Source organism: Trichoderma virens (genome assembly GCF_000170995.1).
Source record: "Trichoderma virens Gv29-8 chromosome Unknown TRIVIscaffold_76, whole genome shotgun sequence".
Classification (NCBI taxonomy): domain Eukaryota; kingdom Fungi; phylum Ascomycota; class Sordariomycetes; order Hypocreales; family Hypocreaceae; genus Trichoderma; species Trichoderma virens.
This window is the reverse complement of record NW_014013673.1, coordinates 115,411-138,597: the sequence shown is the minus strand read 5'-3', so window position 1 is coordinate 138,597 and position 23,187 is coordinate 115,411. Positions and strand designations below refer to the sequence as shown.

The window sequence follows — 23,187 nt, the reverse complement described above, 5'->3', positions numbered from 1 at the left end:
CCCTCTCTCCATCAAAGCGTAATTGGTTTAGTGGTAAAATTCTCCGTTGCCATCCGAGCAACGTCGGGGAGCCCTGGGTTCGATTCCCAGATTACGCATTGTATCTTCTGCTTTCATTTTTGCCCATCTCCACTATTATTGATGCCCAAGCACCACATCATTCTTTCATTTTGTCTTGTCTACTTCGAGTGGTTCTTTTTGTGAATTGCGATATCCAAAATCCCATCCCTTCGCTGGGGAGGCCTCCTCAAAGTCTGGACAGGACATACTGATGTGTTTCTTCACATCATGCTTTATGGAGGTCGTAAACATCATCGTTGTTGTTCAAAAAGCTACTTTTGTATAACATCACACAACACCACCCATAGATGCACTAGGCTCATCATAGCTCGCTGTTGGTATCCGTCTCCTGCTGGAGAAAGGAGGGGATGAAGGATTTCCACAACGGTCCCTTCCCAGCCTGCAATCTCTTTTCTTCAAAAATGCCCTTGATGACTGGCACAAAGTCAACGAGGCCCAGCGTTCGCTCCGACTTCTTCCACCCCAGTTCTTCTGGGAATCTTTCTTCTGTCAACCACGTTTCTACTCTTTTCTTTGGAGCACAATATGCGGTCGCTGGAGGAAAGCTCCATCCAGATGGAACAGGACCGTCATTCATCACCAATAGCAGGAGACCTGCTTCGACATATGCCAAGCTCTGCTCCTTAACAGTCAATTCCTGTGGAGAAGACAGATCTTCAACGTGTAAGCGAGTCTTTGCAAGTGAAGCAACTGTAATGCAGTCGGTATCGCTGTCTTGTATAAGATGGTGAATTCGATCTTGAGATGCCGAGACATCTACACTATCAGGGTCTTTAACATCGTCTCGAGTGAGCGAGGCAATGTGCTGCAGGATGCCAGGGCGATTCAAGTCCGTTAAGTCGATGAAGGACTGATTCGCAGCCCTAAGAAAGTAATTGGCAACCTGCTTGATGGCCATGCCATCGATATTTACAACTTCAAGAGCTGCATCGGCAAATTGTTGGGCTGAGATGTTGCGGCCGTTGTGAGGTCTTGAAGGACGATTAGCTTCTGAAGGATGAACAATCGGCTCCAATTGGAGAAAGATCAGTACAGATAACCATGGTTTGCCAGTGTATTTAGCATTGGGCAAGGACTTCTCAAGTCGTCCGGGCCAGGAGCCTCCCATGGCCGAAGGCCCTCCGAGGCAGCCGACAAGGCAATAAGGGAAGCAATTGCAATCTTTGAGGCCATTGTGCAGTATCTTTGACACGTAATAACGATACAGATACAAATAGATACAGCAGAATTTACGAAGAACAAGCAAAAGCCATACCCCGCATGAATGGTCAGATCAAGCAGGTATTTATGTTATGCGTTATCTGACATACAGCTGGCAGCAGCAGCGAATCGTATGATCACGTGGTAGCTGCCCGACCGATTTTCAGCCTGACTCCCGTTTGAGATAGCGGGCATTCCCAAAGGAGATGCGCGATCGTCATAATGATTATGTGGGAGTCTCAAAGAAGCTCCAAGCTTATCTTAAGGGTGTTTGGAGGTGGGCGGGAAAATGTTGGTGGAGGTTTCGGAAGCTTAATGACACCAGCCGAGAGCCGAGATTTGACATTTGCTATAATGACTGCCGGCCAGATCCATTGCCATTTATAGTAATCCGGAACTCGATTCCGGGTTGTGTACAAATGAAAAGGTAACACACGGGATCATGAGATTGTCTTGGCAGGAGAGACATGGAGAGACTAGCCCATTAAAGGGCTCATCGATGTGTATGGGGGCGTTGATCGCGACTCTTAGCATCGCTTACTGCCTCATGAAAAATACAGTACAAATAGAATTAAATACATTCCATAAGATCCAATGCATGGCCATGTAATCACCAACTTTGTCATGTGAAGAAATTAATGATATGCATGAATCGTTATATTCATGGTTATTCCGGACTTAAACCCCACCCAATGTTACATAGTTAGTGCACAATCGGAACTGTGTCTAGCTCTTCTAATTATCAGCGAATGATGTTCAATTCTTCCAGTGGTCAGGTCAAAGGGAGCAATTGAATCATCTTTGAGTAGGGCCAATGGGAAAGGTAAATGTGTTGGGATTATTTCTCAATAACTGGGCCAACCGTTAGCATAACGAAGAATGCAACGATCCGCTTTCACAGATGGACGCATGAGCCGAGGCAACAAATCTGCTGGGGAAATCCTTCCTTTCCTTGACCTTGAGCGAAAAGGTCCATGTATAATAGATGCACAGAATCTTATCCTTAAAAAACTATGCTACGTTGGATATTATCTATCAATGATATATCACCTTACTTTTTGGGCCTGGAAATCTCTTCCCATCATCAACTCGACCTCGACGAGGAAGTTCATACCTAGTGAGAGACTCGACAACTAAAAAAAAACCATCGGGACCACACAGAGGTATACGGAGACTTCTGCCTCTACCGCCATCTCTTTGTTACGAACAAAGACGGTTCATCTTGATTTACATCTCAAAAGTTCCAATCATTGTGCCGACAATGCCGGTTCTTTGTGTGATTTCCCAGAATGATGATCATAGTGGGACGGAATGGCAGAATTGCCCTGGGCGGAGATATGCGCCGGATCGTTACCTTCCTGAAGCAACCTAGCTGTGCATCGCCTCACTGCGATTCTTACCGTGTGATTATGCAGGTATTTTGTCTTAGCTTGCATCACTGATCGCTGAATGGTTGATGTCCAAGTGGTTCGTGAAATGAACCAAAAGTTCTATCCACGGTTGGTGAAATGAACCAAAAGTTCTACCTGCGATTGGTGAATAACCTTGCAAATAAGAGTGTTATCGCAGGGTTACATCAGCAAATCTGACTGATTGACATGATATTAGATGGTACCGACCGTGCTTCTTGGCGTATAAAATATGTCTAGGTGCATCGCCCAGATGAATGATGGATTCCCATCAACGCAGATGAGTTGGCGCTCTGACACGATTATCACGTTGTTCAAATTGAGATTGTCGATATGCGATTCTCATCAGCCATTCAGGTCGCTGCTCTCCTGGGCTTGACTTCAGGTCGATCCATCCCGGGGGGGCATATCGTCCACGAGAAGCGCTCGGTACCAAATTCCAAGTTACACAAACGAGTTTCGCCTGATGTTGTTCTTCCCGTCAGGGTAGGCCTAAAACAGAATGCCAGGGCACTAGAAGAGGCAGAGAATTGGCTGACGGAAGTTTCCCATCCCGATTCTTCTTTATACGGCAAGCATTGGACTTTGGACGAGGTTGTTGAAGCCTTCAAGCCTTCTGACGACGCTATTGAGACGGTGGCTGCGTGGTTGATCAAGTCTGGAATCGCCAAGGAAAGAATTACTCACAGCGATAACAAAGTGTGGTTGGCCTTTGATGCCACTACCAAAGAAGTTGAGAGTCTATTACATACCGAATATTTCCATGATGATCAAGACCGCGCCCTAGTCGCTGCTCACGAATATCATCTACCAGAGCATGTGTCAGAACATGTCGACTACATCACTCCTGGAGTCAAGGGAACTCTCATGGAACTTCGACGAAGGGATAAGAAATCTCTTGAAACTGAGGTCGCGCATAAGTCTCGCCGCAGACAACAGCACGTTAGACCTTTCCCTAAGCTATCTAAAAAGCCGGCATTAGATGACGTGTCGACTTGCGATCAAGTCATCACACCTCACTGCTTGCAGGCTCTTTACAACTTCAAAGCACCTGATCCTCATGCCAGAGTCAGCAAGAACAACTCTCTTGGTATCTTTGAGCAAGGAGACGTTTATGCTCAGGAAGATTTCAACGCATTCTTTGCTGAATACACACCCAGCATTCCCAATGGTACTCATCCTATTTTAAACTCAATCGACGGCGGCGAGGCTCCGGTATCTCAAGGAAATGCAGGTGGTGAAAGCAATCTCGACTTTGAACTTGCCTATCCCATCATCTATCCACAGACTACAACGCTCTACCAGACTGACGACGCATTCTACGCCAACGGCGGTGGCCCAACAACCAATGGCGTATTTAATACCTTTTTTGATGCTATTGATGGCTCCTACTGTACCTACTCTGCGTTTGGAGAGACGGGTAATGACCCCAAGTTTGACCCTGTATATCCCGATCCAAACCCTGGAGGCTATAAGGGCCCTCTCATGTGCGGCGTCTATAAGCCTACCAATGTAATCTCCATTTCTTATGGTCTTCAGGAGAGCGATGTCCCAGCGTACTACCAGAAGCGCCAGTGCTCGGAGTTCTTGAAACTTGCCCTACAGGGCGTATCCGTCTTTGTGGCCAGCGGCGATACTGGTGTGGGAGGTTACCCTGGAAATACTGATGCAGACTTTTATGGCTGCCTACGAAATGACGATGTCTTTTCACCTACACACCCCAACAGCTGCCCATGGTTGACAAATGTTGGTGCCACGAAGGTCTATCCGGGAAAGACAGTCCATGATCCTGAGAGCGCCGTCTTTGATCCTAGCCCCTCATTCAACTACAGCAGTGGTGGTGTAAGTGCAACATCCGTGAAATAAGCAATATGGAACATGAGCTGAACAATTGCAGGGCTTTTCTAACGTATTCCAAATTCCTGAGTACCAACGCAGCGCCATTAGCAATTATTTCAGGAATCACAACCCAACATATCCATACTACTATAACGGCGAATACAATAATAGTAAAGGCATCTATAATCGGAATGGTCGAGGTATACCAGATGTGGCAGCAAATGGCGATAACATTGCAGTCCAGGTGCAAGGGAAGAAAGGTCTCTCTGGCGGCACATCTGCTTCAGCGCCCATTTTCGCATCACTCATCAACCGTATTGTTGAAGAGCGCATAAAAGTGGGAAAGGGGCGATTGGGACTCATCAACTCAGTGCTTTACGAAAATCCAGGAGTTTTGAATGACATCACAAATGGAACCAACCCTGGCTGCGGCACCCTTGGATTCAACGCCACCAGGGGATGGGATCCTGTTACTGGACTGGGCACACCCAACTATCCAAAGATGCTCGAGTTGTTCTTGAGCTTGCCTTGAAACAATTGCTCGTGTATATAGTAACTACTGACTTGCATGGCAACATTGCAGACATTGCACATTTGCTGATGGGATTTGAAAGCTGCATATATGTTTTTAAAGATGAAGATCATGTACAACAGGTAGCCTTCCACTCGAGCCCTATCAACTTAGTGCAACCATTCCTAAACGGAGATTCAGGCAAATACAATGTTGACAGTTTTAGAACATCAATCCGCCACCGCCTCCTCCATAGGAGTGCTTCTTTCTCACCGAAGCAGGCATTTTCGCAATGACATATTGGTCACCACCTCGCGAGCCGTAAGATCCAAACTAACAAAACCGATGTGTTAACTTTGCTTGTTCAGGTGAACATGGGTGATGTAAGGTGTTAACCAAGAAAGCAACATACCTTCTTAATAAATGTGCTCTTTGTCCATTTGGAGCGCGATGCTGCCGTCTGCTCTGAAGCTTTGTCCTTGATTTCCGTCAAGACCTCATCAAATCCAGATGGCCCACCTAAGGTAATATCTGCGGTCTCGGCCTCTTGAACGACGTGAAAGACCCAGGAGATCTCATCCTCCCAGCCGTCGAAATCGGAGCCTATGTTCCATGCATACTTTATGAGAAGAGCCAGCATGATTGAAATGTTGGGAATTTTCGAATCCTTAGTAAAGAGATCGTTTTTCCGAAGCGAGTCGATGACGGCAGCTGTCATGAATCCAAACAACTCTAAGATCCGACCAACTCGATCAGCGTCATCGCACACTTTTCGTAATTTGTGAGTAAGCCCACTTAAGAGAAGAAATTGTGGATGAGTTGTACTCACTCTCCATATGGACTAAGCCGCTGCTGAGAACTAATGCAAGCCCTTCAAGCTCTTGCCATAGCTGCAACGGCGTATGGGATTTGCGCTTGATAACCTTTTCGAAGTTTGTAAACTACAATCATCAATTAGCCACCGACGGTGTGAATTCCAGTTGCAAGACTACTCACTAAGTTCTCTAGTACTTCGATGGTTCCATACCAGCTGAAGTCATTATAGATGTGGAGAGAGTAGTCGTCCTGGTCTCGCTTGAGTATCTCCTGAAGCCACCATTGTTTGCGCTCGTAACCACGCAGAGATGAAACCCATTTGTGATCTGGGTGTAAAGAAGCAAATTTTCCCACTATTTTGTGCATGGCCTCCCATTTATCTTTAGCTTCCTTCTCCTTGTCTCTATTTTTCGCATTATTATCTTCGTCCTCATCTTCTTCGTCTTCGTCATCCGAGTCTTTCTGTTCTTCTATCGGATGAATGCAGATGAACTCATCTTGGAGATTTGCGTCGTTCTCTGAGAGAGGTTGGCCTTTCGCATAAGCCTCGTCTCTCATCTTCCAGTGCTTGTCTTTTAGGCCAATGGATTTTTTATTTGCTTCAAGCCACAGAGAGTTCTCCTCCCACCATTTCCTGTCTGAAAGAGTAAGTTCGCGATCTGGCGTAGCATCAATTCCAGATACCCATCGCGGTGGTAGAAGCATCTTATCGATGGCTTTGAAGCATTCTTCAGGCAAGATTCGTGGAATAAAAAGTTCTCCATTGGGGCCTAGTGGTATGCTGTGACATTTTCCGTTGGGAGCAGCCAAAGATTCTGAAGTTGGCACTGCTGCTGCCCCTGTTTTTCCACTGGAGGTATTTTTCTTTGAAGCGGAAGCTTTCTTAGTTGAAGCGGCAGCCTGCTTGGTGGAAGTGGCAGCTCTCTTAGCTGGAAGATTTCCAGTATCGCCGGCGCCTTCTGTCTGGTCGATGGAGCGTTTCATGGTGAGTGCTGAATAGACAGAAATCCAGTGTCAAGTAAATGAGAAGGAAATTCGAAAGCGCAGGTGAATGACTCCCTCTTTAATTCCGTTTGCTCTGTTGGTGATTGTATGGCTTTGGCACCTTGTATTGACGTTGACGTCAACCGACAATCGGTGTGGGTTTACGCGTGATGTCAATCGAGACGCGAAACCAGGATTAAAAGACGTGTCTCTCCGCCTAAACCTAATGTGTTTTTGGCTGATCTTTGGCTGGGACTTTTATGCAAGGGCAGAAACAGTGCGGACGACCGGAATTGCGGTCCGCTGTGAATTTTCCCGCCAGCATTCGTAAACAAACAAACAAAACAGAGGATCTATACTCCGTAGAGGCACCGTACTCGTGCTTTATTTATTTTTTTTTACTAAAAATACGTATGTTACAAAACTTGAGAGCAGATATGGCATCATCATAGCTGTATGATGCAATTACAAAACTCTTGCAAAAAAAGAAAGGAAAAGGTCTATGCAATCTATCTTCTGTCTAAACGCCGCCCTAAATTGTCACATGCAAACTGCTTGGGCAAGATTTTGTCTCGAACCGAGATGGAGTCCATGATAAAGAACAACGCCGCATAAGTGCACCCGTCTTATGTCGTTGCATCCTTTTGGAGAGGAGATGCCTTTCTAAGAGATGCTCCAACGCGATTGAACAGGATCGGCATTAGAATCAGCGCCAAAGTAACAAATCCCAATAACGAATTTCCCCAGCCATATCCAAGCGCGTTATACATGGGTGGACCAGCAAGAGGTAGAAGCGCACCAGCAAAAGACCTAGTCACGGTGATCGCCGCAATGCCGGAAGCCGCATAACGTGGAAAGCAGTCGATGACGTATGTTTGCAAGGTTCCAAATATTCCAATCAGGCCAAAGGCGAATGGAAACAAGCCTATGATTGGCACAATCCAGTGAGTTTGTGCCTGAACAGACCAGCCGTACCAGAAGAAGGATATGGGGACGAAAAAAGAAAAGGGAATGGTGAGAGGGAGGCGCATTTCTGGCTCAAAGACATCATTGTTCCGAGCTTTGAGCATGACAAGGACTCTATCGCTCAGCAGACCGAATGTTACTTGGCCGGCGACAAATCCCATCCCCAGTCCGATGTAAGACAGACCGCTGATCTGCTCACTCCAGTGATATACGTTCTGGAAGACTTCTGTGACCGTCGTGAAAAGTAGATACAGACAACCGTATACGACTGCGATATAGATTGCCACAATCGCGACAATGGGCGACCCAAAGAGCAGTTGGAACGGTGTCGTCAGTCTGTGTATAAAGTGTGCCGTTTTACTCTTCTGTTTGCTGGAATCGTCATAGTAGCTACGAAGATCAGGACGATTGAGTTCTTTCTTCAAGCGGTCCGTCTTGCGCTGGATAATGATGACGGGGTTCGTCTCACGATTGAAGATCATCACGAATAGAGTAAAAGTGCCACCTACGATGACCAGGACCCAGAAAACCTACGTCACCAGTCAGTAAGGTCTATTCATGATAAAGTAAACTGAGATTGAACAAGGAAAGCGATCACCTACCCATCTCCATCCGGCGCCTTGGGCAATGAATCCACCGCAAATAGGCCCTAATACTGGCCCAAAGAGCGGCCCGGCAGAAAATATGGCCATGGCGAGTCCTCGTTGCTCCGGTTCAAAGAGGTCTGAAACAACGCCTCCCCCGATTGTAAGGCATCCAGATCCTCCTAGCCCGGTGAGCAGTCGGAAGACAATAATTGAGTCAAAGTTGGGCGCAAGCGCACAACCAATCTGAAAGAGAACAAAGGTTGATGTCGCCACACTGAGAATGATCCGACGTCCGTATATCTCGCTGAGCGGTGATAGAAACAATGGACCAAACTGTTGCCTTGTAAGTTTCCCAGAACTACCAATACAACATGTCTTTTGTGCTTACACCGTAGCCGAATAAGTACGCGGTTACACCCAAAGACTTCAACACCGTTGATGTTACGCCGAATTCTTGTGCTGCATTTGCTACAGCCGGAGCGAAGATTGATGAGGCCAGTGGGCTATAATATTTTTTAGTTCCCATGCTTCAAAGCTTCCAATCGTCCATTGTATACCTACCTAATCAAGGTGATAATGCTGACAAGTGAAAGGAGGAACCATTTCCTAAGTGGGGGATAGTTTCTGTTTGCATTGCAAATTGTGAGATTATTTTGTGTGTACACATCTGAGCTGAGCGATGGTTGCCTTACCTTGGGTTCAATGGGTCATCCTGATGTTCCCATGCGACAATATCCTTTTCCAAATCTGTGACGGGATAAACTTCTCTTTTCGTCTCCTGCTGCTACATATATTCAGTATTTGGAGATCTTCTTGTGCAAATTAATTGTTACCTTCTCAGCATCTTCTTGCTTCGATTGTTTAATCACCATATCGAAAATGAACTATTGTATTTCGCATATGATGTAGGGTAATATGTGTGTACTGGAGGGTTAATTTTAGAAACAAAGGCACTGAACACATACACCGTATAAAAGTGCAACTGAATGCTAATTTCAATCTAGTCATGATTCCTGCAGTTACAAGTGCTTTTATATATAAAAGAAAAACAACAGAAAGTTAGGACTACTTTGCAGCTTCTTGTTACCATATTAATCGGAGAATTCTGCCAATCTCCGTCCAACCCGTTTTTGAGGTTAGTCCGCTATATCTCGGAGCCCCCTACTGTTAATATCGAGTGTCGCGTGCTGCTAAACAATGCTTTGCCACACGCCTGGGTAAGATCGGTGCCGATTCGGCAGCAGGAAAAGAGCGGGTACGATGAGGTAAGAGTTGCCATTCCAGTGAGGAGATCGTCTCTTTGAAGAATTTAGTTGGCTATTATCCTCCGTAAATGAGGTTAGACGCCGATTGAGAGGCCCGAAAGTCCGCAATTTCGATTAGTTGGTCTTCTGATGGTATCACACTCCTACGCATGGAGAGTGTCGCCTTGACAAAACGTGCAACTCTCATCTGTTAAAAGAAGTGCTGTTGAATTGCTGACTTGATCAACAATTAAGCTACTCTTGTCAGTTTATTAATGCTAGAGTTGAGTCATCAAAAAAAGTAAAAAATACTGCATATGCCAGCAGCCAGCACTGGCACAACAACAGCACCTGCTCCACGAGCCCAAGATCAAAAGCCTGCAATGTCGTCCGAAGACAACACCCACACAACATCACCGCATAGCGCCCACGCAGTCGTGCCTCCACGTACTCTACCAAAACAACTCGATCAAATCGAATGTGGCAACAAGGACAAATATCTTTTTCAACCACCTATTACTGTTGATCGCCCTCAAATGTCTAGAGACGAATACAGGAACGAATGGAAGAGGATGTCATGCGATTTTTGTCGTAGACGTAAGGTTAAGTGTGACAAGAGGAGCCCATGTGGCCAGTGTACTATATCATTCCGAGGTATGGTATATGAGCCTTCGAGCCTGGCTTGGGAGAGCAGAGCTGACATCTTATAGATTGCGCATACACAGAGCGTTCTAAACGTGGCACAAAAAGGTCCAAACCCTCATCGTCGTCATCTCAGCTAGACGCGGTAGAAAAAAGACTGAAAGTCATCGAATCCACTCAGTTCTACCCTTCGCCCGCAATCAATACTACAGCAATAACGTCACCTCTCAGCCCACCACCGACCAAAACTCCATTAAAGAGCTTGCAAATCTATCCCAAAAATTACACTCCTGAAACCACGGATTCTGAAGAGAATGGGAAATGTGCAACTGCTCATCATTTTATAGAGCAAGGCGAAATAGAATTCCACGGCACGTCCGCAGACAGGACATTCATGGAAGAGCTAATAGAAAAACTCGGAGATAGTTCTGTGACCCATCAAAAAATTCCAATCGACGCTTCGGTGCCAGGCCTATTTCAAAGCGATACGCGGTGTTTTGACGACGTTCTTCTGCCAGGAAGAGATCAAGCAATGAAGCTGGTGGAGGCTGCTTTGGGCGCGCAAGTGTTGTTGCACATAGTCCACCGACCAAGTTTTGACTTTGCCTTCAACATGATATACTCCCTTGAACCGCGTGAATACAGCCTCAAAGAGAAAAAGTTTTTACCACTTCTCTACGCAGTACTCGCCTATGGGAGCTTGTTTGTTGATCCATATGCTGAAAGATTGGGGTACGACGAGGTGATTACAAGAGCGTAAATACCTACCCCTCAACCTTGCTCAGATAACCGGCATTTACTTACTTTTCCAGGTCTCGATATTTCATCAAAAGCAAGCAGCTCCAAGATATAGCAAGTTGTAACGACCTTGTCTCTCTCCAGGCCATTGTATTCAAGAACCTCTTTCTTATATATACCACCCGAACTCCATTCTGTTATACTTACCTTTGTACCTCTATGTCGGTCGCCCTACGGATGGGACTTCATAGGTCCTTTCATAACACTCAGGATTTAATATCTCGAGAAATAAGTAAAAGGGTCTTTTGGGCTTTGAAGCTCCTCTCCTCCGAGGTCTCCACTTGCGTTGGACTCCCAACCCTGGTTAATGACGAAGATTCAGATCAAGAACTACCCTTAGAGGTGAATGATGCGTATATACAAAGGGGCAAAGCCACCAGGCAACCACCAAATGAAGTTTGTTACGCATCTGGATCAATTTGCTACTCTCGGCTGCATAGCATCCTTCATAGGGTGCTGAAAGACATCTACCCTCGGAAGGGCCGAACAAGTGTTGAGGCTTGTGGATCGATGAACTACACGGTCAGAGTAGATACAATTCGGGAAATCGAGCAAGAACTAGAAAAATGGGCGAAGAAGATACCCCTGGGTTACCGACTAGGGATGTATTACCAAGATCCCGCTATACAGCGGTGAGTGAGACCCTATTTAATTAAAAATCCCCCTTAATAGCGTTTACTGACACTCCGCTGATGAGCTTGTATCAGAGCCCAGTTCGTTCTCGCATTGACTTACTCCTACGTACAACTCCGCCTCTATAGACCGTTTCTACACTATGACATTGAAACCATTGAGCAAACAAAACTTCGACTTAGCACAGGCTTATCTCCCTGCGCGTCCGCTTGCATTCAAGCCTGCCAGAATATCATTGAACTGTGCGAAGATATGTGCAGATGGGGATTCCTCACTGAAGCTAGTTGGCCTGCAATACGAATCTTGACTAGCTGCATGCTGACTCTCCTTTACATAACGATTATGCACCAAGATCCCCATGAGGAAGTCGTGCTGCTCAAGTCGTTGGCCACGGGAAGAAAACTCCTCAATATTATGGAGAAGCGAAGCTACCAAGCCCGACGAAGCAAGACCATCTTCAAGGCAAGAAAAATAAAGTAATCTTGGTTTGGCTAATATTCTAACTCGATATTGCAGATTATTATTTCCAGCCTCTCCATCAAGTTTGACCACATCCGGGAGAAACTGATGAGGTATGAGTTGGAAGCCCCTAATGTTCGGCAATGTGACTTGTCTTCCGTCAGCGGCGCATCTACGGCGTTACTTGGAGAAAAGGTTTTCACACTCTCGTCGAAGACGTATCTGAGAAGCCGTAGTCTTAAAGTACACAAACAAGATGGCGTAAAAAATAAGGCAGTCCATCTATCATACCCAAAAAGCCCCCATCATGAGCGGAACGAATCAACTCCACTGCAGCCAGACCTATCCTTTGGCCAAATCGGAGAGAGAAACATGCAGAATTTCACTACACCAGCCTCACAAACACTATATGCATCACTAAAGACTGAAGATTCGCCAATTAAGGACCCCTCAGAGCCTTCCAATGCACCAGCATATTTCAGTTCTTCTATGCTGAAGCCTACACCAGGGAGCTCCCTCATGTCTGTGTCGACAATTGGAGCACAGCAAGAGGAATCCAATGGGTCATGGATGCACGCCTTTGACTCTATGAGCTATACTGGCAACATATATAGTCCAGTGAAAGATCTCATTGGAGGCACCAGTCCACATATAGATGATATCAATGAATTATCAGATATCTGGGATTGGTTTTGATTGCTGGACGGGCAAACGAGGGTTTACGATACCACCATGTTGATTCTTTTGTACTAAAGTAGTAGGTACTCAGAGCATGTGAAAGACATTACGTTATTTAATAGCAACTCTCACGAGAATATACTCGCTGTCGAAAGTAGTATTTGATCATAAGAATAATAGCGTAGAAATATATGGCCGACAAGGGTAGAGTACATTTGGAGAATTAATAGAGGTTCTGTTAATAACATCTGAACGTGCAACTTCGCAACTGGTGGCTTCACCGCAATTTTTACCGCCAATGAGGTTCAATCGCTTTGTCCCATTTGGTCAATTTTTCCCCAATTAGAATCCCCTATTTGGCTGTTAATCATCCCAACACGGCAATACGATTCGAGCGAAACAATTTTCGACCAATGCTCCCAGAATCAGGTTAGAAAAGTAACCAATACGAAAATTAACGCATTCGCTAAACTACTTGCAGCAGGCTATAAAAATACGACGAAGACGCCGAAAGACTCAACTTCAGAGCCTTCTATAAGCAGCCTAGTTACAATTATTCTTTAACGAAAACAAACGAAATAGTGTATGTAGACAGTTGACCACACAATCCTTGTTGAGGAATCATCCGACATCTTACAGGCTCTTACTGATGGTTATCATTTATTTCACCACTCAATGTTCGATATTGTCAGGTATAAATAGGTCCTTTGAGTCTGCTTCATTTTATTCTGAGATCAGGTCAACTTGGAGTGTTTCGCTTTAAGTGGGTCATCTCTCTAATATCATATCATCAATTTCTCACCAAACGCGTCGCGAAGTCACCAATCATTGACACAATGGCAAAGCTTTTGAAGGCATTTTCACTTCTTGCTGCAGTGATGCTTCCAGCTCGGGCAGAAGCTAGCTTCGTTGATAACTGCACCACGTTCAACTCCAACTTATGGACTAAAGCTAACTGGGCTGCCGGACTGGGTTCTGTGCAGTCTGGAAATGTGAACCCAAGCGGCGGAGGCGTGATGAACTTCGAGATCCCTGCTGGAACTCGAAATGGCGGAGAGATTGTTTCTAAAGCAAAATACTCGTTCGGCCAAGTCGAAGCTCAATTCAAAGTCCCGAATCTGCCTGGAATTATCTCCAGCATTTTCATGTACCAGGGAACCTCAACCAGCGACGAGATCGATATTGAAGTATATCTCAACCAGGGCAAATGGGAGATTGCGTTTACTGTTTATCGCCTAGGGGTCAAGGAGTGGTCTCATGGAATCTTCCCAACCTGGGATCCAAGCGCTGGATACAATGATTATATGATTGACTATCAGGAGGCCGCAATCTCATTCTATGTCAACGGCGTATTGGAATCTCAGTTCCATACACCATCGCAACAGCCAATTCATCCGATGAATATCCAACTCAATGCCTGGTACCCAGCGTGGCTGAATGGTCCTCCAGCGGCATCGACTGAATTCTTCCAGGTCAATCAAATATCATACACGGAATCCTGAATAGAGATTAGATAAGCCATGCATATCACAGTATTCGGGAGCAGTTGAGGATTCTATAGTTGGAGATACGGGTGTGAAGGAGGGTTTTTTATCTCTCAGCCAAATAAAAACTTGCGTCGCACTCTAAATTGAAATTTGTTGAATTTCGTGTTATTTTCTTAGTGAAGCTGCAATGCCGTGAATCCTGCCATTACTCAGCTTGAACTATGCAGAAATTGGGTAAGGGAAAAGACAAAGACGGCTGACAGAAGGTACCAAAGAGTACGGTGATTAGAGGTACATACCTGTAATCACCGTGTACAAATAGTCTACTCAAAACACAACATGATGTAGGCAGTCTTTAAGATATGGGGTTATAGCACATACTGATGAACAGAGATAGAGGAAATTGACGTATTGCGGAATTGGAGATGAAGATGTAATATGACTCTTTCTTAATTGGATGCTCATATATAATATGTAGAGAAACGACTGATATGTCCGCTGGAGTATTTGCTTTCGCTATCTTTACATGTCTATCTTCACGACTTTAATACAGAAAATGACTCAAGGATGGTGGCATGACTGTTGCTAATAAAAAGAAATGGACGAATAACTGAAAGGTATATCCACGACTTGGTCAGACGCTTATGTGAAAAAAAAAGTGAACGTAGGAATAATTAGCCCTATGAACGTTTTGGCAGGCATCGGGCTTGTAAAATGATGCTACATTCCTAAAACAGTAATGAGCGACGGCTTATACATGGCTCTCATCTGATAACCCCGCCTTATATCACTCTGGTAGAGTGGAGAGTTAACTTCAATACGAGTAACATCAAAGGATTGATCCCATCCTTACGGGTACAGCCTAAATACAGTTTAGTTATGCATGGAAACTTAATGCTAATGCCGGGTGGAAATCTCCGCTTCCCATGCAATGCCTCAGACTATGCGTTTCACTGCTCTATTGTGACATATTATGATGAGACTTGTGATATACCCTACGGGACATATCACAGGCTTCGGGTATTCCTTACTCCACCACCTCACGCCTATCATCTATTTATAAATCTAAATGTCTCCCAAAGAAAAGGTCGGCTGTATCGAAAGCGCTCAACCCACCGCAGAACATTTAGAATAACCACGTCATCATGGTCAACCGCATTTTGCTTGTCACTTGCGCAGCGGGCCTTAGCCTAGCTTCAAAAGTCATAAATCGCCAATCTCAAACGGCTACTGTAAATCTGAGTCAAATGCAAGGAGCACCACAACATTTTGCGTCCGGTTTCCTTTACGGCATTCCGGATACTGCAAATCAAATTCCTGCCCATTTTTATAGCGAAATTGCATTCAATTATGGAAGGGCTGGGGGCGCTCAGCTCCCGGCTAAAGGATATATGGATGGCTTAGAGGAGTATAAGGTTGGCTCGCTGCCCCTACAAGCCCTACCCTTGCTAAATATATGTAGCCTCGCTTTGCGTCGATGTTATCGAATTATCGCACTTGTCGCCAATTCGGTGCCGAGTTCATTATCCTCCTCCATGATTTATGGGGAGCCGATGGATCAGAATCTCAGTCTGACCTCTTCCCCGGGGACAATGGGGATTGGAGTACTTGGGACAGCTTTCTCAACCAGGTTGTCTCTGATATGCGAGCCAATAACATGACGACTGCCGTTAAGGTGGACATCTGGAATGAGGCAGATGGTGGCGGCTTTTGGCTCCGAGACCGAAGCCAGTTCATGGACATGTATGCCCGGACACATAATTTGCTACGGTAAGCCTATGAGATGCTGAAGATACATTATACATGATGAGTCCCGTGTGGTAACCGTTGTTTAAAACAAAGGAGTATTTTTCCTGAGGCGCAGATATTCGGACCTACGTTTACAGGACAGCCAGATCCAAATAACGTCTGGTGGACAGATTGGCTAAGCATGATTGCATCAAAGAATGTGATACCTGATGTGTATTGCTGGCATTTGATCCGCCAACCAGGAGGATCTGGTGGCGACGATATCACGTACTCAAGAGGCGTCTTTGAGCAGATGCTGCAACAGTTTGGTCTTCCATCACGAACAATTAATATAGATGAATACGGTGTAAGGTCTCTTATTCCTGCGACACTGACACTTGGCTGACAAAAATAGTCTCCCGAAGAGCAGGTCCCGGCTAGTTCGGCTTGGTTCATGGCCCGTTTTGAGCGCAACAACATTCACGGCCTCCGATCCGTCTGGACAGGTGGTCCGTCATTACACGATTTTATGACTGATCTATTGGGTAGGACGGGTGGTGGTGTTTATTTTCCAGCTGGGGAATGGCAAGTGTATAGATATTACGGTACTAACATGACCGGCAATCGGGTGGCGACGACTTCATCTGCCGACGGATTCTTTGATGTATACGCGACTGCAAGCGACCGAGTGAGAATTCTCGGCTCAGCTCATACAAAAACCGGATCTTATACCATTAATGTCGACGGAATGGCCGACTTTGGTTTTAATACCCAAGGGACAGTCAACGTCCAAGCGCGAGAATTTCCCTTTGCGGGTCTTCGCGGAGAAGTAGATGGACCAATCGATCATGGCATCACCGCAATATCTTTTCAAAATAACCGTTTGGTAATACCGGCTACAATTTCAGTAAATACTAGTGCCTATGCGTGGGAGGTGTTTCGCATCTAAAGAAGACCCACCACAGGCCATTCGAATCGCGCCGATTCAAGAGCAATATAGCTAGACTTTCATGAAATAATATTACGAGAAATGATTTGCATGATTGATACAGAGATCGTCAATGTTACAATACAAAACAATGGGTTCTGATTTAATCTGTACGAATGATACGTCTAGAGCATGTAGGCCGGACTCAACATATCACTTTAGCAAAGCTGTGACAGCCAGTCTTGCATCATGGTGATGGATGGCCTGATATTATGCTAAAGCACATGTATATTAAATTATCAGGTCTTTAGCTACTAAATTTACTATTTTGACCGGTTTGAAGCGGACATCGAGTTATGCACAGAGCGGTACCGACTCCCTTCAGGTTGTTATTACATGTATGCTTTCGACTAACTCAAACTTAAATTTAAGTCTATCGACAGACAATAAAGTTGGCCAATGACTTCGATGCGCAGCACCAAATGAGGTAATCTTCACATATTGCTTGGTCTTTTTTTTTTTTTTTTTTTTTGCATCTGATAGACATTTGTATTTTCCAAGCTCAATATGGTCGTCTTTGCGAGCGACAATTACTTTTATAGCCCATTTTTAGACAAGAAACCAAATATCACCTGGTAACCTGCTGTCGCATTAAGGGATAATTGGACGACGTGTCCAGTCTGGGGCTGAAGGTAGACGTTAAGATCCTTCACGTTAGGGTACAGGCCGTGAAGTTGAGTCAGATCGAAGATGCCCGTGCATTGACCGGCACAAAAGGCAAAGTCGTTTTCACCAACAAATATCTACATATATTTAGTATTAGCCTGAATGGGAACTGTCTTAACATGTTCAAGTTGGTGCATGAGCAAGACTCACCTGAAGAGGCCCAGTAAAATTGGCCACAACATCTCCGACTCCAGTTCCAAGAGTTAAAACTTCCCCAACTCCTAAACTTGACTGGATATTTTCGTCCCAATAGGTAAGCACATTAGGATCTAGAGTTTCTTTTTTGAAGCTGTCAGCTTGGAAAGCAGTAATGCTACCAAATGCCAGGTAGCCGCTCGTGCGGTTTGCGAACAGGGCAGGGTTATGCTCAGGAGCATATGATAGGTCGGCTATTTCGACCTTGAGATTGGCAAACTGATTGTCGATCAAGAAACCAGTGAGGATGGCGCCAGCACTAAGGGAGCCATACCGCGCAAGGAACCAGTTGGTGACAATTGACCCATAAGAATGACCCACGTGTACGACGTTTTGAGCCGTGTAATCTGTGATACTGCTACTACCTCCAGTCCTCTCGGAGGCTGTGACGATTGTGCCATTTAAGGCGCGCTCTGTCAAGGCCCGAAGGACTTCGCCTTGGAGCGGAACTTGGAGATAATCATAAGCATCTGGAAGAGATGAAAGACCGGCCCCAAGGCGATCGTAGGCCAGAACAGCATAGCCTTGAGCTAACGCAGCTTTCACAAATGAGAGATCATCCGGTCTGTAGGTGGGATCCCATAATCTATCCAGTCCGTAAGTCATGAGGTATTCACTAATTGAAAATAGCACAAGTCATAGACTTACCCTTTTGTGAAGCCAACGCCATGAGACGCAATTAACAGAGTATTTTGGCCATTGCGCGGAGTTGACGGGATACAAAAGTGGCCGCTTATTTCAAAGTCTCCACCAACCGCAATATTGCCTTCGGAAATCTCGGCAATAGTAAGGGCATCCCACCGACTAGAGAAATCGCAAATGAAGTTAGTCAATCTAATTCAATGAGGCTGTCGGATATTGCATCACACACTCTCTACTTAGAGTAAATTCCACTGCATCAACATTACTATCGACCCTCACAGTATTGAACTTTGTGTTGTTGGCATGCGCAGTAACAGGGATTAGGAGCTCAACACAGTTGGAAGAGGCAGCCAGAACTGAGCTACATGTAGCTATGAGAGCCAAAGGCGCAAGCGACTTGGAAACAAAGAGCACCATTGTGTATGGTTTCAACACATATGTTTCGGTTTAAAAGGAGCCCGAGCATCCATTTGCATGGCACAAGTGCGTTGCCTTTATAGTTTTATTTGAGCACCCCATATGACCGGTAGCCGTATCACGTAGGTTTGATAATCGACTCAATATATTTGATAATCTAAGACATAATATCTCCATTCCGATCATGATATTGAACCATGATGTAAGCGCATTTACATCCAGCCTTGCCTATTGTAGCATGAATTTCGTTCAGGTGAGTATACAAGTGCTTACGTGCTAATGGTACACGCATTGACTACAAGGATCAGGAGGTGGCTTGACCTCAAGCCCAGCCGTATCGTTCGCAAGGATCTCTTAATACGAAAATGCTCCTGTCATGTTGATTCTTGAAGCGATAAATTCTGCCTGATGTGTTGCACCCTAGTAAACAGGCCCAGGAATCATAACCGTCTTACCCGCAATCTATAAGAAGCAATATCTCCCCATAGGTAATATTGAACGGGCGTTCATGTTTTAATCGCGCAAATATTACTCTTCTTGTGTATTACGCAGCATCGTTGTCACGATAATGGCCGTAATTTGCTATCGAGCAGTGGGGTTCAAGAGACTCTTACACTATCTTGTCCAGCAACCTTCGATCGCAAAGCCCGCATTTATGTATTGGAAGAGGGTTTTCTGGGCATTTATCCATACATAGGTTTTATTTTCATCATATGGTCGTTCAATAAGCTCCGGGAATTGGTTTAATAGACCGTCATAATCCCGTGGATTAATAAACGGCTGACTAGAACCGGATCCCACACGTACCTAGGTTAGATCCGATCGGCTCCACCCGATCGAATCCAACCCTAAGGACATGAACATTGCTAACTGAAGCAGTAAAGCACGGTAAATCGTTGCTCACATACTAAATAAAGTTCCTGATAATCGTAAAATATCCCAAGTCAACTTCAGTCATATTTAATACAGTAATATCTAAAAAGTTGAAGGTGATAATAAACTACTAGACCTTGCCTCTAGCCTGGAGAAGGAACCAATAGTACATATTCTGTTGACCAAAAAAAATTCTACAGCCTGAGTTCCAAAACAGGTTTCCCTCTAAGAACCAAAAAGGGTTCTTGACCTCCTTCATGGGGCGAGAAGACATCTGCAGCTTGCGGACAATAAAGTATGGAAGGATCGCACAGGTCCAGTCTGTCACAATTCCCACTGCTGTCCAGGCGTAACCAATGTGAATAACTATGATGAAATCGCTACATATTCCCAAAAGGGTTTTCCAACATGCTGAGGCCGGATGGTAGTAAAGAAGGGTATTGAGGATACCGACAATAGACATGACACTCGCTATAGAAAGCATTACATAGAGTCCCTAGCGATGCCGATTATTGGTGGTGATGCGGTTGAGCGTAAACGCGGTGGAAGCCTTGAAAGGCATTGAGAAACCATATAGTACATTTGAGTACATCGCGTACTCAGCACGGCGTATCATAAGTAAAGTGTTGAGCTTAGAATCGTGTGAGCCTAATCCGTAGTAGCATGCTTCGATGGCAAATATCGCACTCGAAAGAAAGCTGCCCTACACGCACGGATATTCTCAGGTAATTGACTGACTTACTTAAAGTGAATGGAAAGTCGACCATGTCTCCAAGAACACATTTACATATCCCAGAGTAATGAATGTGTCTTCCCAACCCCAAGTTCCTGCAGATCTCCCATCCATGCGCGGACATGTATTCTTAGAGCAATAACAATCGTCGAAAACACCGCGAGGATCAAAATAATGATTACTATGGTAAGTGCTAAGCCTGTAGGTGTAATTGGGGGTTTGGCGTAAGCTTGTTTGGAGAGCAGCTGTCCCTGTTGCATAGGCATGAGAGTGGATGCATCTTTTATCTGAGGCGCCAGAGAAGTAATTAACTTGAAAAGAGACAGGTAGTAAGTTAATTAGCTAATATGCCTGCACTGTTTATAACCTCATCGGAAGTTAATAATACAGCTATGGAAGTATGATATATTAGAGGGTCGGATCGATATTAACAAAAAGACAGTCTCACAGAATACTATCCTGTATATAATTGATCTACCCTTTGCTACCTTGGCATTCACTTTGTTGAGAAGCTAGATTTTCCAATATGACCACTCATTGCCTTACAATTACATGCTAAAACAACATGAATGTACATTCTCCTGAATTTCATCGGAGAGATAATTCCCAACTTCTGACCGATATTTCCTTAACATGTGGATTAGGTAGTTCCCAAATGACGAACTATGACCCTATCACCAACATTTAGTTGCTGACGCTCTGCGAGGCAGAGCCACTGCCACCCCAGCCTTCAACGGCAACAACTTGGTAGTTCATAGCGCCGAGGTTCATTCCATGAGAAGCCCAAGCGTTGAAGTGATTCTGGACTGTGACGGTGCCACTGGTCCTAGCAGAATTTCGCACTGAAATATACTGATTAAAGGTCGCGGTGCCTTGGATAGAAGGCTCATTGACACGAGTGTTCTCGTAGATTGTGTAAGTGGCTCCATCACTGGTGACAGTTCCCTTCACGGTGCCTTGTGCGGGGTAATTGGTGTTATCTTCCATAATGTAATACTCAACAAGCGGGTTTGTGCTCCAGCCATAGACGGAAAGCATGCCAGTTCCGCTGTTGACACCAAAGGAACCGCTGAAATTGATAGGTCTACAAGGCCCTACTGTCAGCGAATGGAGTGATTGAGAGAGATCGAGTAACAAGCAGTGTTTCTTACGAAGAGGATCCGACTGTCCAGCCAACTCCAACGACGAAGTCATCTTGAGTATTCCAATTAACCGAAAACCCAGTCCCAGAGGGAGAATAGGTGACTTGTCCGCCAGTCTGGTAGTTTTGGTCGTAGTTGATGCTTGCGCGACGGCGAATGTTATTGTGTGGCCCAAGAACAAAGTCATAGATGCCACGCTCCGTAATGTTCACACTGCTTTCAGAGGGACCCAGACCCGTAGGCATTGCAAAGGATCCAGCAATGCCGGTGAGAGCAATTACGAAATTGGTAAAGCCAACCATGTTGATTATTATGCGAATGCTGTGCTTAGAGAGGATGTTGTGTTGTGCCGATCAGCTCATAGTTTTAACATCAAGTTTCCATCTATGGCCTTATATACATTTTTTTCCATCTATATGTTGTTCTTCATCGCATATGGGGTCGCGGTTACGATCATATTGGTGGAAAGTAAACTTCACCACATGAGGTTGAAAACGGCTCGTTTGGTAGTATCCTCGGAGCTTGGCATTTTGCCTAAAACATTTCCTTCAGGTACGGATCAAACGGCATTAGAGTGCCGAAATTAAGAGACACCGGAAATATTTATACCAATCAATCTTCAGTGTTTAGCTTGAGAATCGCAATAGTGTTCCAAATCCGGCTTCTCGGGCCTCGCGCGGCTTGTTCCCCAGATCTGGGGTACGGCCCGGCTAAGTTGTCGCATTTAACCTGCCAATCATGTCAGTGTGCTTTTCTGCGCGCTTGCGGAGGACGTAGCATTTTGGTGGATCGCATTGCTTTCCTAACGGGATTTTACATTGAGGGGGTTGGTTTCAGAAGCAATGCATATCAGGAGACAAATGTCATTGAAGGGCAATGAATCAGTCAGCTGAGAAGAAGTGTTACGGCCTTCCGTATTTGTAAAATTATGTTTATCTCGAATGATTAGTTTCTAATGCCTGCTGCCTCGGGCTTCTTCATACACGTTAAGTATCGCAGGCTTGCATAGGCGCTTCGGTAACGGTGGTTTCTTTACTGCAGGCAATCAGATAGATTGAACGAGACACGTTCTTGGGCCAAAGTTTCGACTAGTTTACAGGACATATTGATCAGAACTTAAGGATTGAAAATGTCTTATTAGAGTTAATGAGAGAACTGTAAGAGTAATCACTAACATGAAAGCCTTAGTCTCATTTGTCATACTTAGTAGCACAAATTACTCGTGGCAATTGGTAGTTCTCTCGAAATGTAATGTGCCCTTACTTATATTCGTCGTATGTATAGCGTGCAACACATATCGTGTAATGATGGTCGCTAATGGCGTAATAAAGATAATTGTTATTTATTCTCTTTTCCTCTACTTCATAACTCACCTGCGTTGGCCTGACTTATTCACACATTTATTATCCGGTGGTTGAGATTAATGTACGTTATAACAAGCGATTTGCCATTGAAATCTATAAATTAAT

The 23,187-nt window shown here is 44.9% G+C and overlaps 9 protein-coding genes across 9 annotated transcripts; 4 read left to right on the top strand and 5 right to left on the bottom strand.

Annotated features, from left to right (window-relative positions):
* Positions 1 to 382: 382 nt before the first annotated feature.
* On the bottom strand, positions 383 to 1,254 carry TRIVIDRAFT_51248 (uncharacterized protein; the record flags this gene model as incomplete). The annotated part of the gene is made up of 2 exons (XM_014099684.1): positions 383 to 1,052; positions 1,115 to 1,254. 2 exons carry the CDS (start codon positions 1,252 to 1,254, stop codon positions 383 to 385), a joined length of 810 nt encoding a protein of 269 aa, XP_013955159.1.
* Positions 1,255 to 3,023: 1,769 nt separating this feature from the next.
* On the top strand, positions 3,024 to 5,061 carry TRIVIDRAFT_192452 (uncharacterized protein; the record flags this gene model as incomplete). The annotated part of the gene is made up of 3 exons (XM_014099683.1): positions 3,024 to 3,542; positions 3,651 to 4,532; positions 4,588 to 5,061. The coding sequence occupies 3 exons, from the start codon at positions 3,024 to 3,026 to the stop codon at positions 5,059 to 5,061; spliced, it is 1,875 nt and encodes a 624-aa protein (XP_013955158.1).
* A 149-nt stretch (positions 5,062 to 5,210) lies between these two features.
* Positions 5,211 to 6,840, bottom strand: TRIVIDRAFT_223428 (uncharacterized protein; the record flags this gene model as incomplete). Its single annotated transcript, XM_014099682.1, has 5 exons — positions 5,211 to 5,225; positions 5,314 to 5,373; positions 5,453 to 5,808; positions 5,870 to 5,981; positions 6,037 to 6,840. 5 exons carry the CDS (start codon positions 6,838 to 6,840, stop codon positions 5,211 to 5,213), a joined length of 1,347 nt encoding a protein of 448 aa, XP_013955157.1.
* A 626-nt stretch (positions 6,841 to 7,466) lies between these two features.
* Positions 7,467 to 9,265, bottom strand: TRIVIDRAFT_69975 (uncharacterized protein; the record flags this gene model as incomplete). The annotated part of the gene is made up of 6 exons (XM_014099681.1): positions 7,467 to 8,336; positions 8,409 to 8,726; positions 8,782 to 8,896; positions 8,955 to 9,017; positions 9,086 to 9,177; positions 9,227 to 9,265. 6 exons carry the CDS (start codon positions 9,263 to 9,265, stop codon positions 7,467 to 7,469), a joined length of 1,497 nt encoding a protein of 498 aa, XP_013955156.1.
* A 1,827-nt stretch (positions 9,266 to 11,092) lies between these two features.
* Positions 11,093 to 12,190, top strand: TRIVIDRAFT_51089 (uncharacterized protein; the record flags this gene model as incomplete). The annotated part of the gene is made up of 4 exons (XM_014099680.1): positions 11,093 to 11,362; positions 11,420 to 11,430; positions 11,530 to 11,709; positions 11,785 to 12,190. Coding segments are annotated over 4 exons (867 nt in total), but the record flags the coding sequence as incomplete, so codon positions are not given.
* Positions 12,191 to 13,683: 1,493 nt separating this feature from the next.
* On the top strand, positions 13,684 to 14,349 carry TRIVIDRAFT_69973 (glycoside hydrolase family 16 protein; the record flags this gene model as incomplete). The annotated part of the gene is made up of 1 exon (XM_014099679.1): positions 13,684 to 14,349. One exon carries the CDS (start codon positions 13,684 to 13,686, stop codon positions 14,347 to 14,349), a length of 666 nt encoding a protein of 221 aa, XP_013955154.1.
* A 1,130-nt stretch (positions 14,350 to 15,479) lies between these two features.
* Positions 15,480 to 17,011, top strand: TRIVIDRAFT_51209 (glycoside hydrolase family 39 protein; the record flags this gene model as incomplete). Its single annotated transcript, XM_014099678.1, has 4 exons — positions 15,480 to 15,749; positions 15,797 to 16,104; positions 16,177 to 16,429; positions 16,478 to 17,011. The coding sequence occupies 4 exons, from the start codon at positions 15,480 to 15,482 to the stop codon at positions 17,009 to 17,011; spliced, it is 1,365 nt and encodes a 454-aa protein (XP_013955153.1).
* A 575-nt stretch (positions 17,012 to 17,586) lies between these two features.
* Positions 17,587 to 18,970, bottom strand: TRIVIDRAFT_153399 (uncharacterized protein; the record flags this gene model as incomplete). The annotated part of the gene is made up of 4 exons (XM_014099677.1): positions 17,587 to 17,793; positions 17,867 to 18,497; positions 18,560 to 18,715; positions 18,783 to 18,970. The coding sequence occupies 4 exons, from the start codon at positions 18,968 to 18,970 to the stop codon at positions 17,587 to 17,589; spliced, it is 1,182 nt and encodes a 393-aa protein (XP_013955152.1).
* Positions 18,971 to 21,260: 2,290 nt separating this feature from the next.
* TRIVIDRAFT_59409 (glycoside hydrolase family 11 protein) lies at positions 21,261 to 22,020 on the bottom strand (the record flags this gene model as incomplete). The annotated part of the gene is made up of 2 exons (XM_014099676.1): positions 21,261 to 21,660; positions 21,728 to 22,020. The coding sequence occupies 2 exons, from the start codon at positions 22,018 to 22,020 to the stop codon at positions 21,261 to 21,263; spliced, it is 693 nt and encodes a 230-aa protein (XP_013955151.1).
* Between the last annotated feature and the right edge of the window lie 1,167 nt (positions 22,021 to 23,187).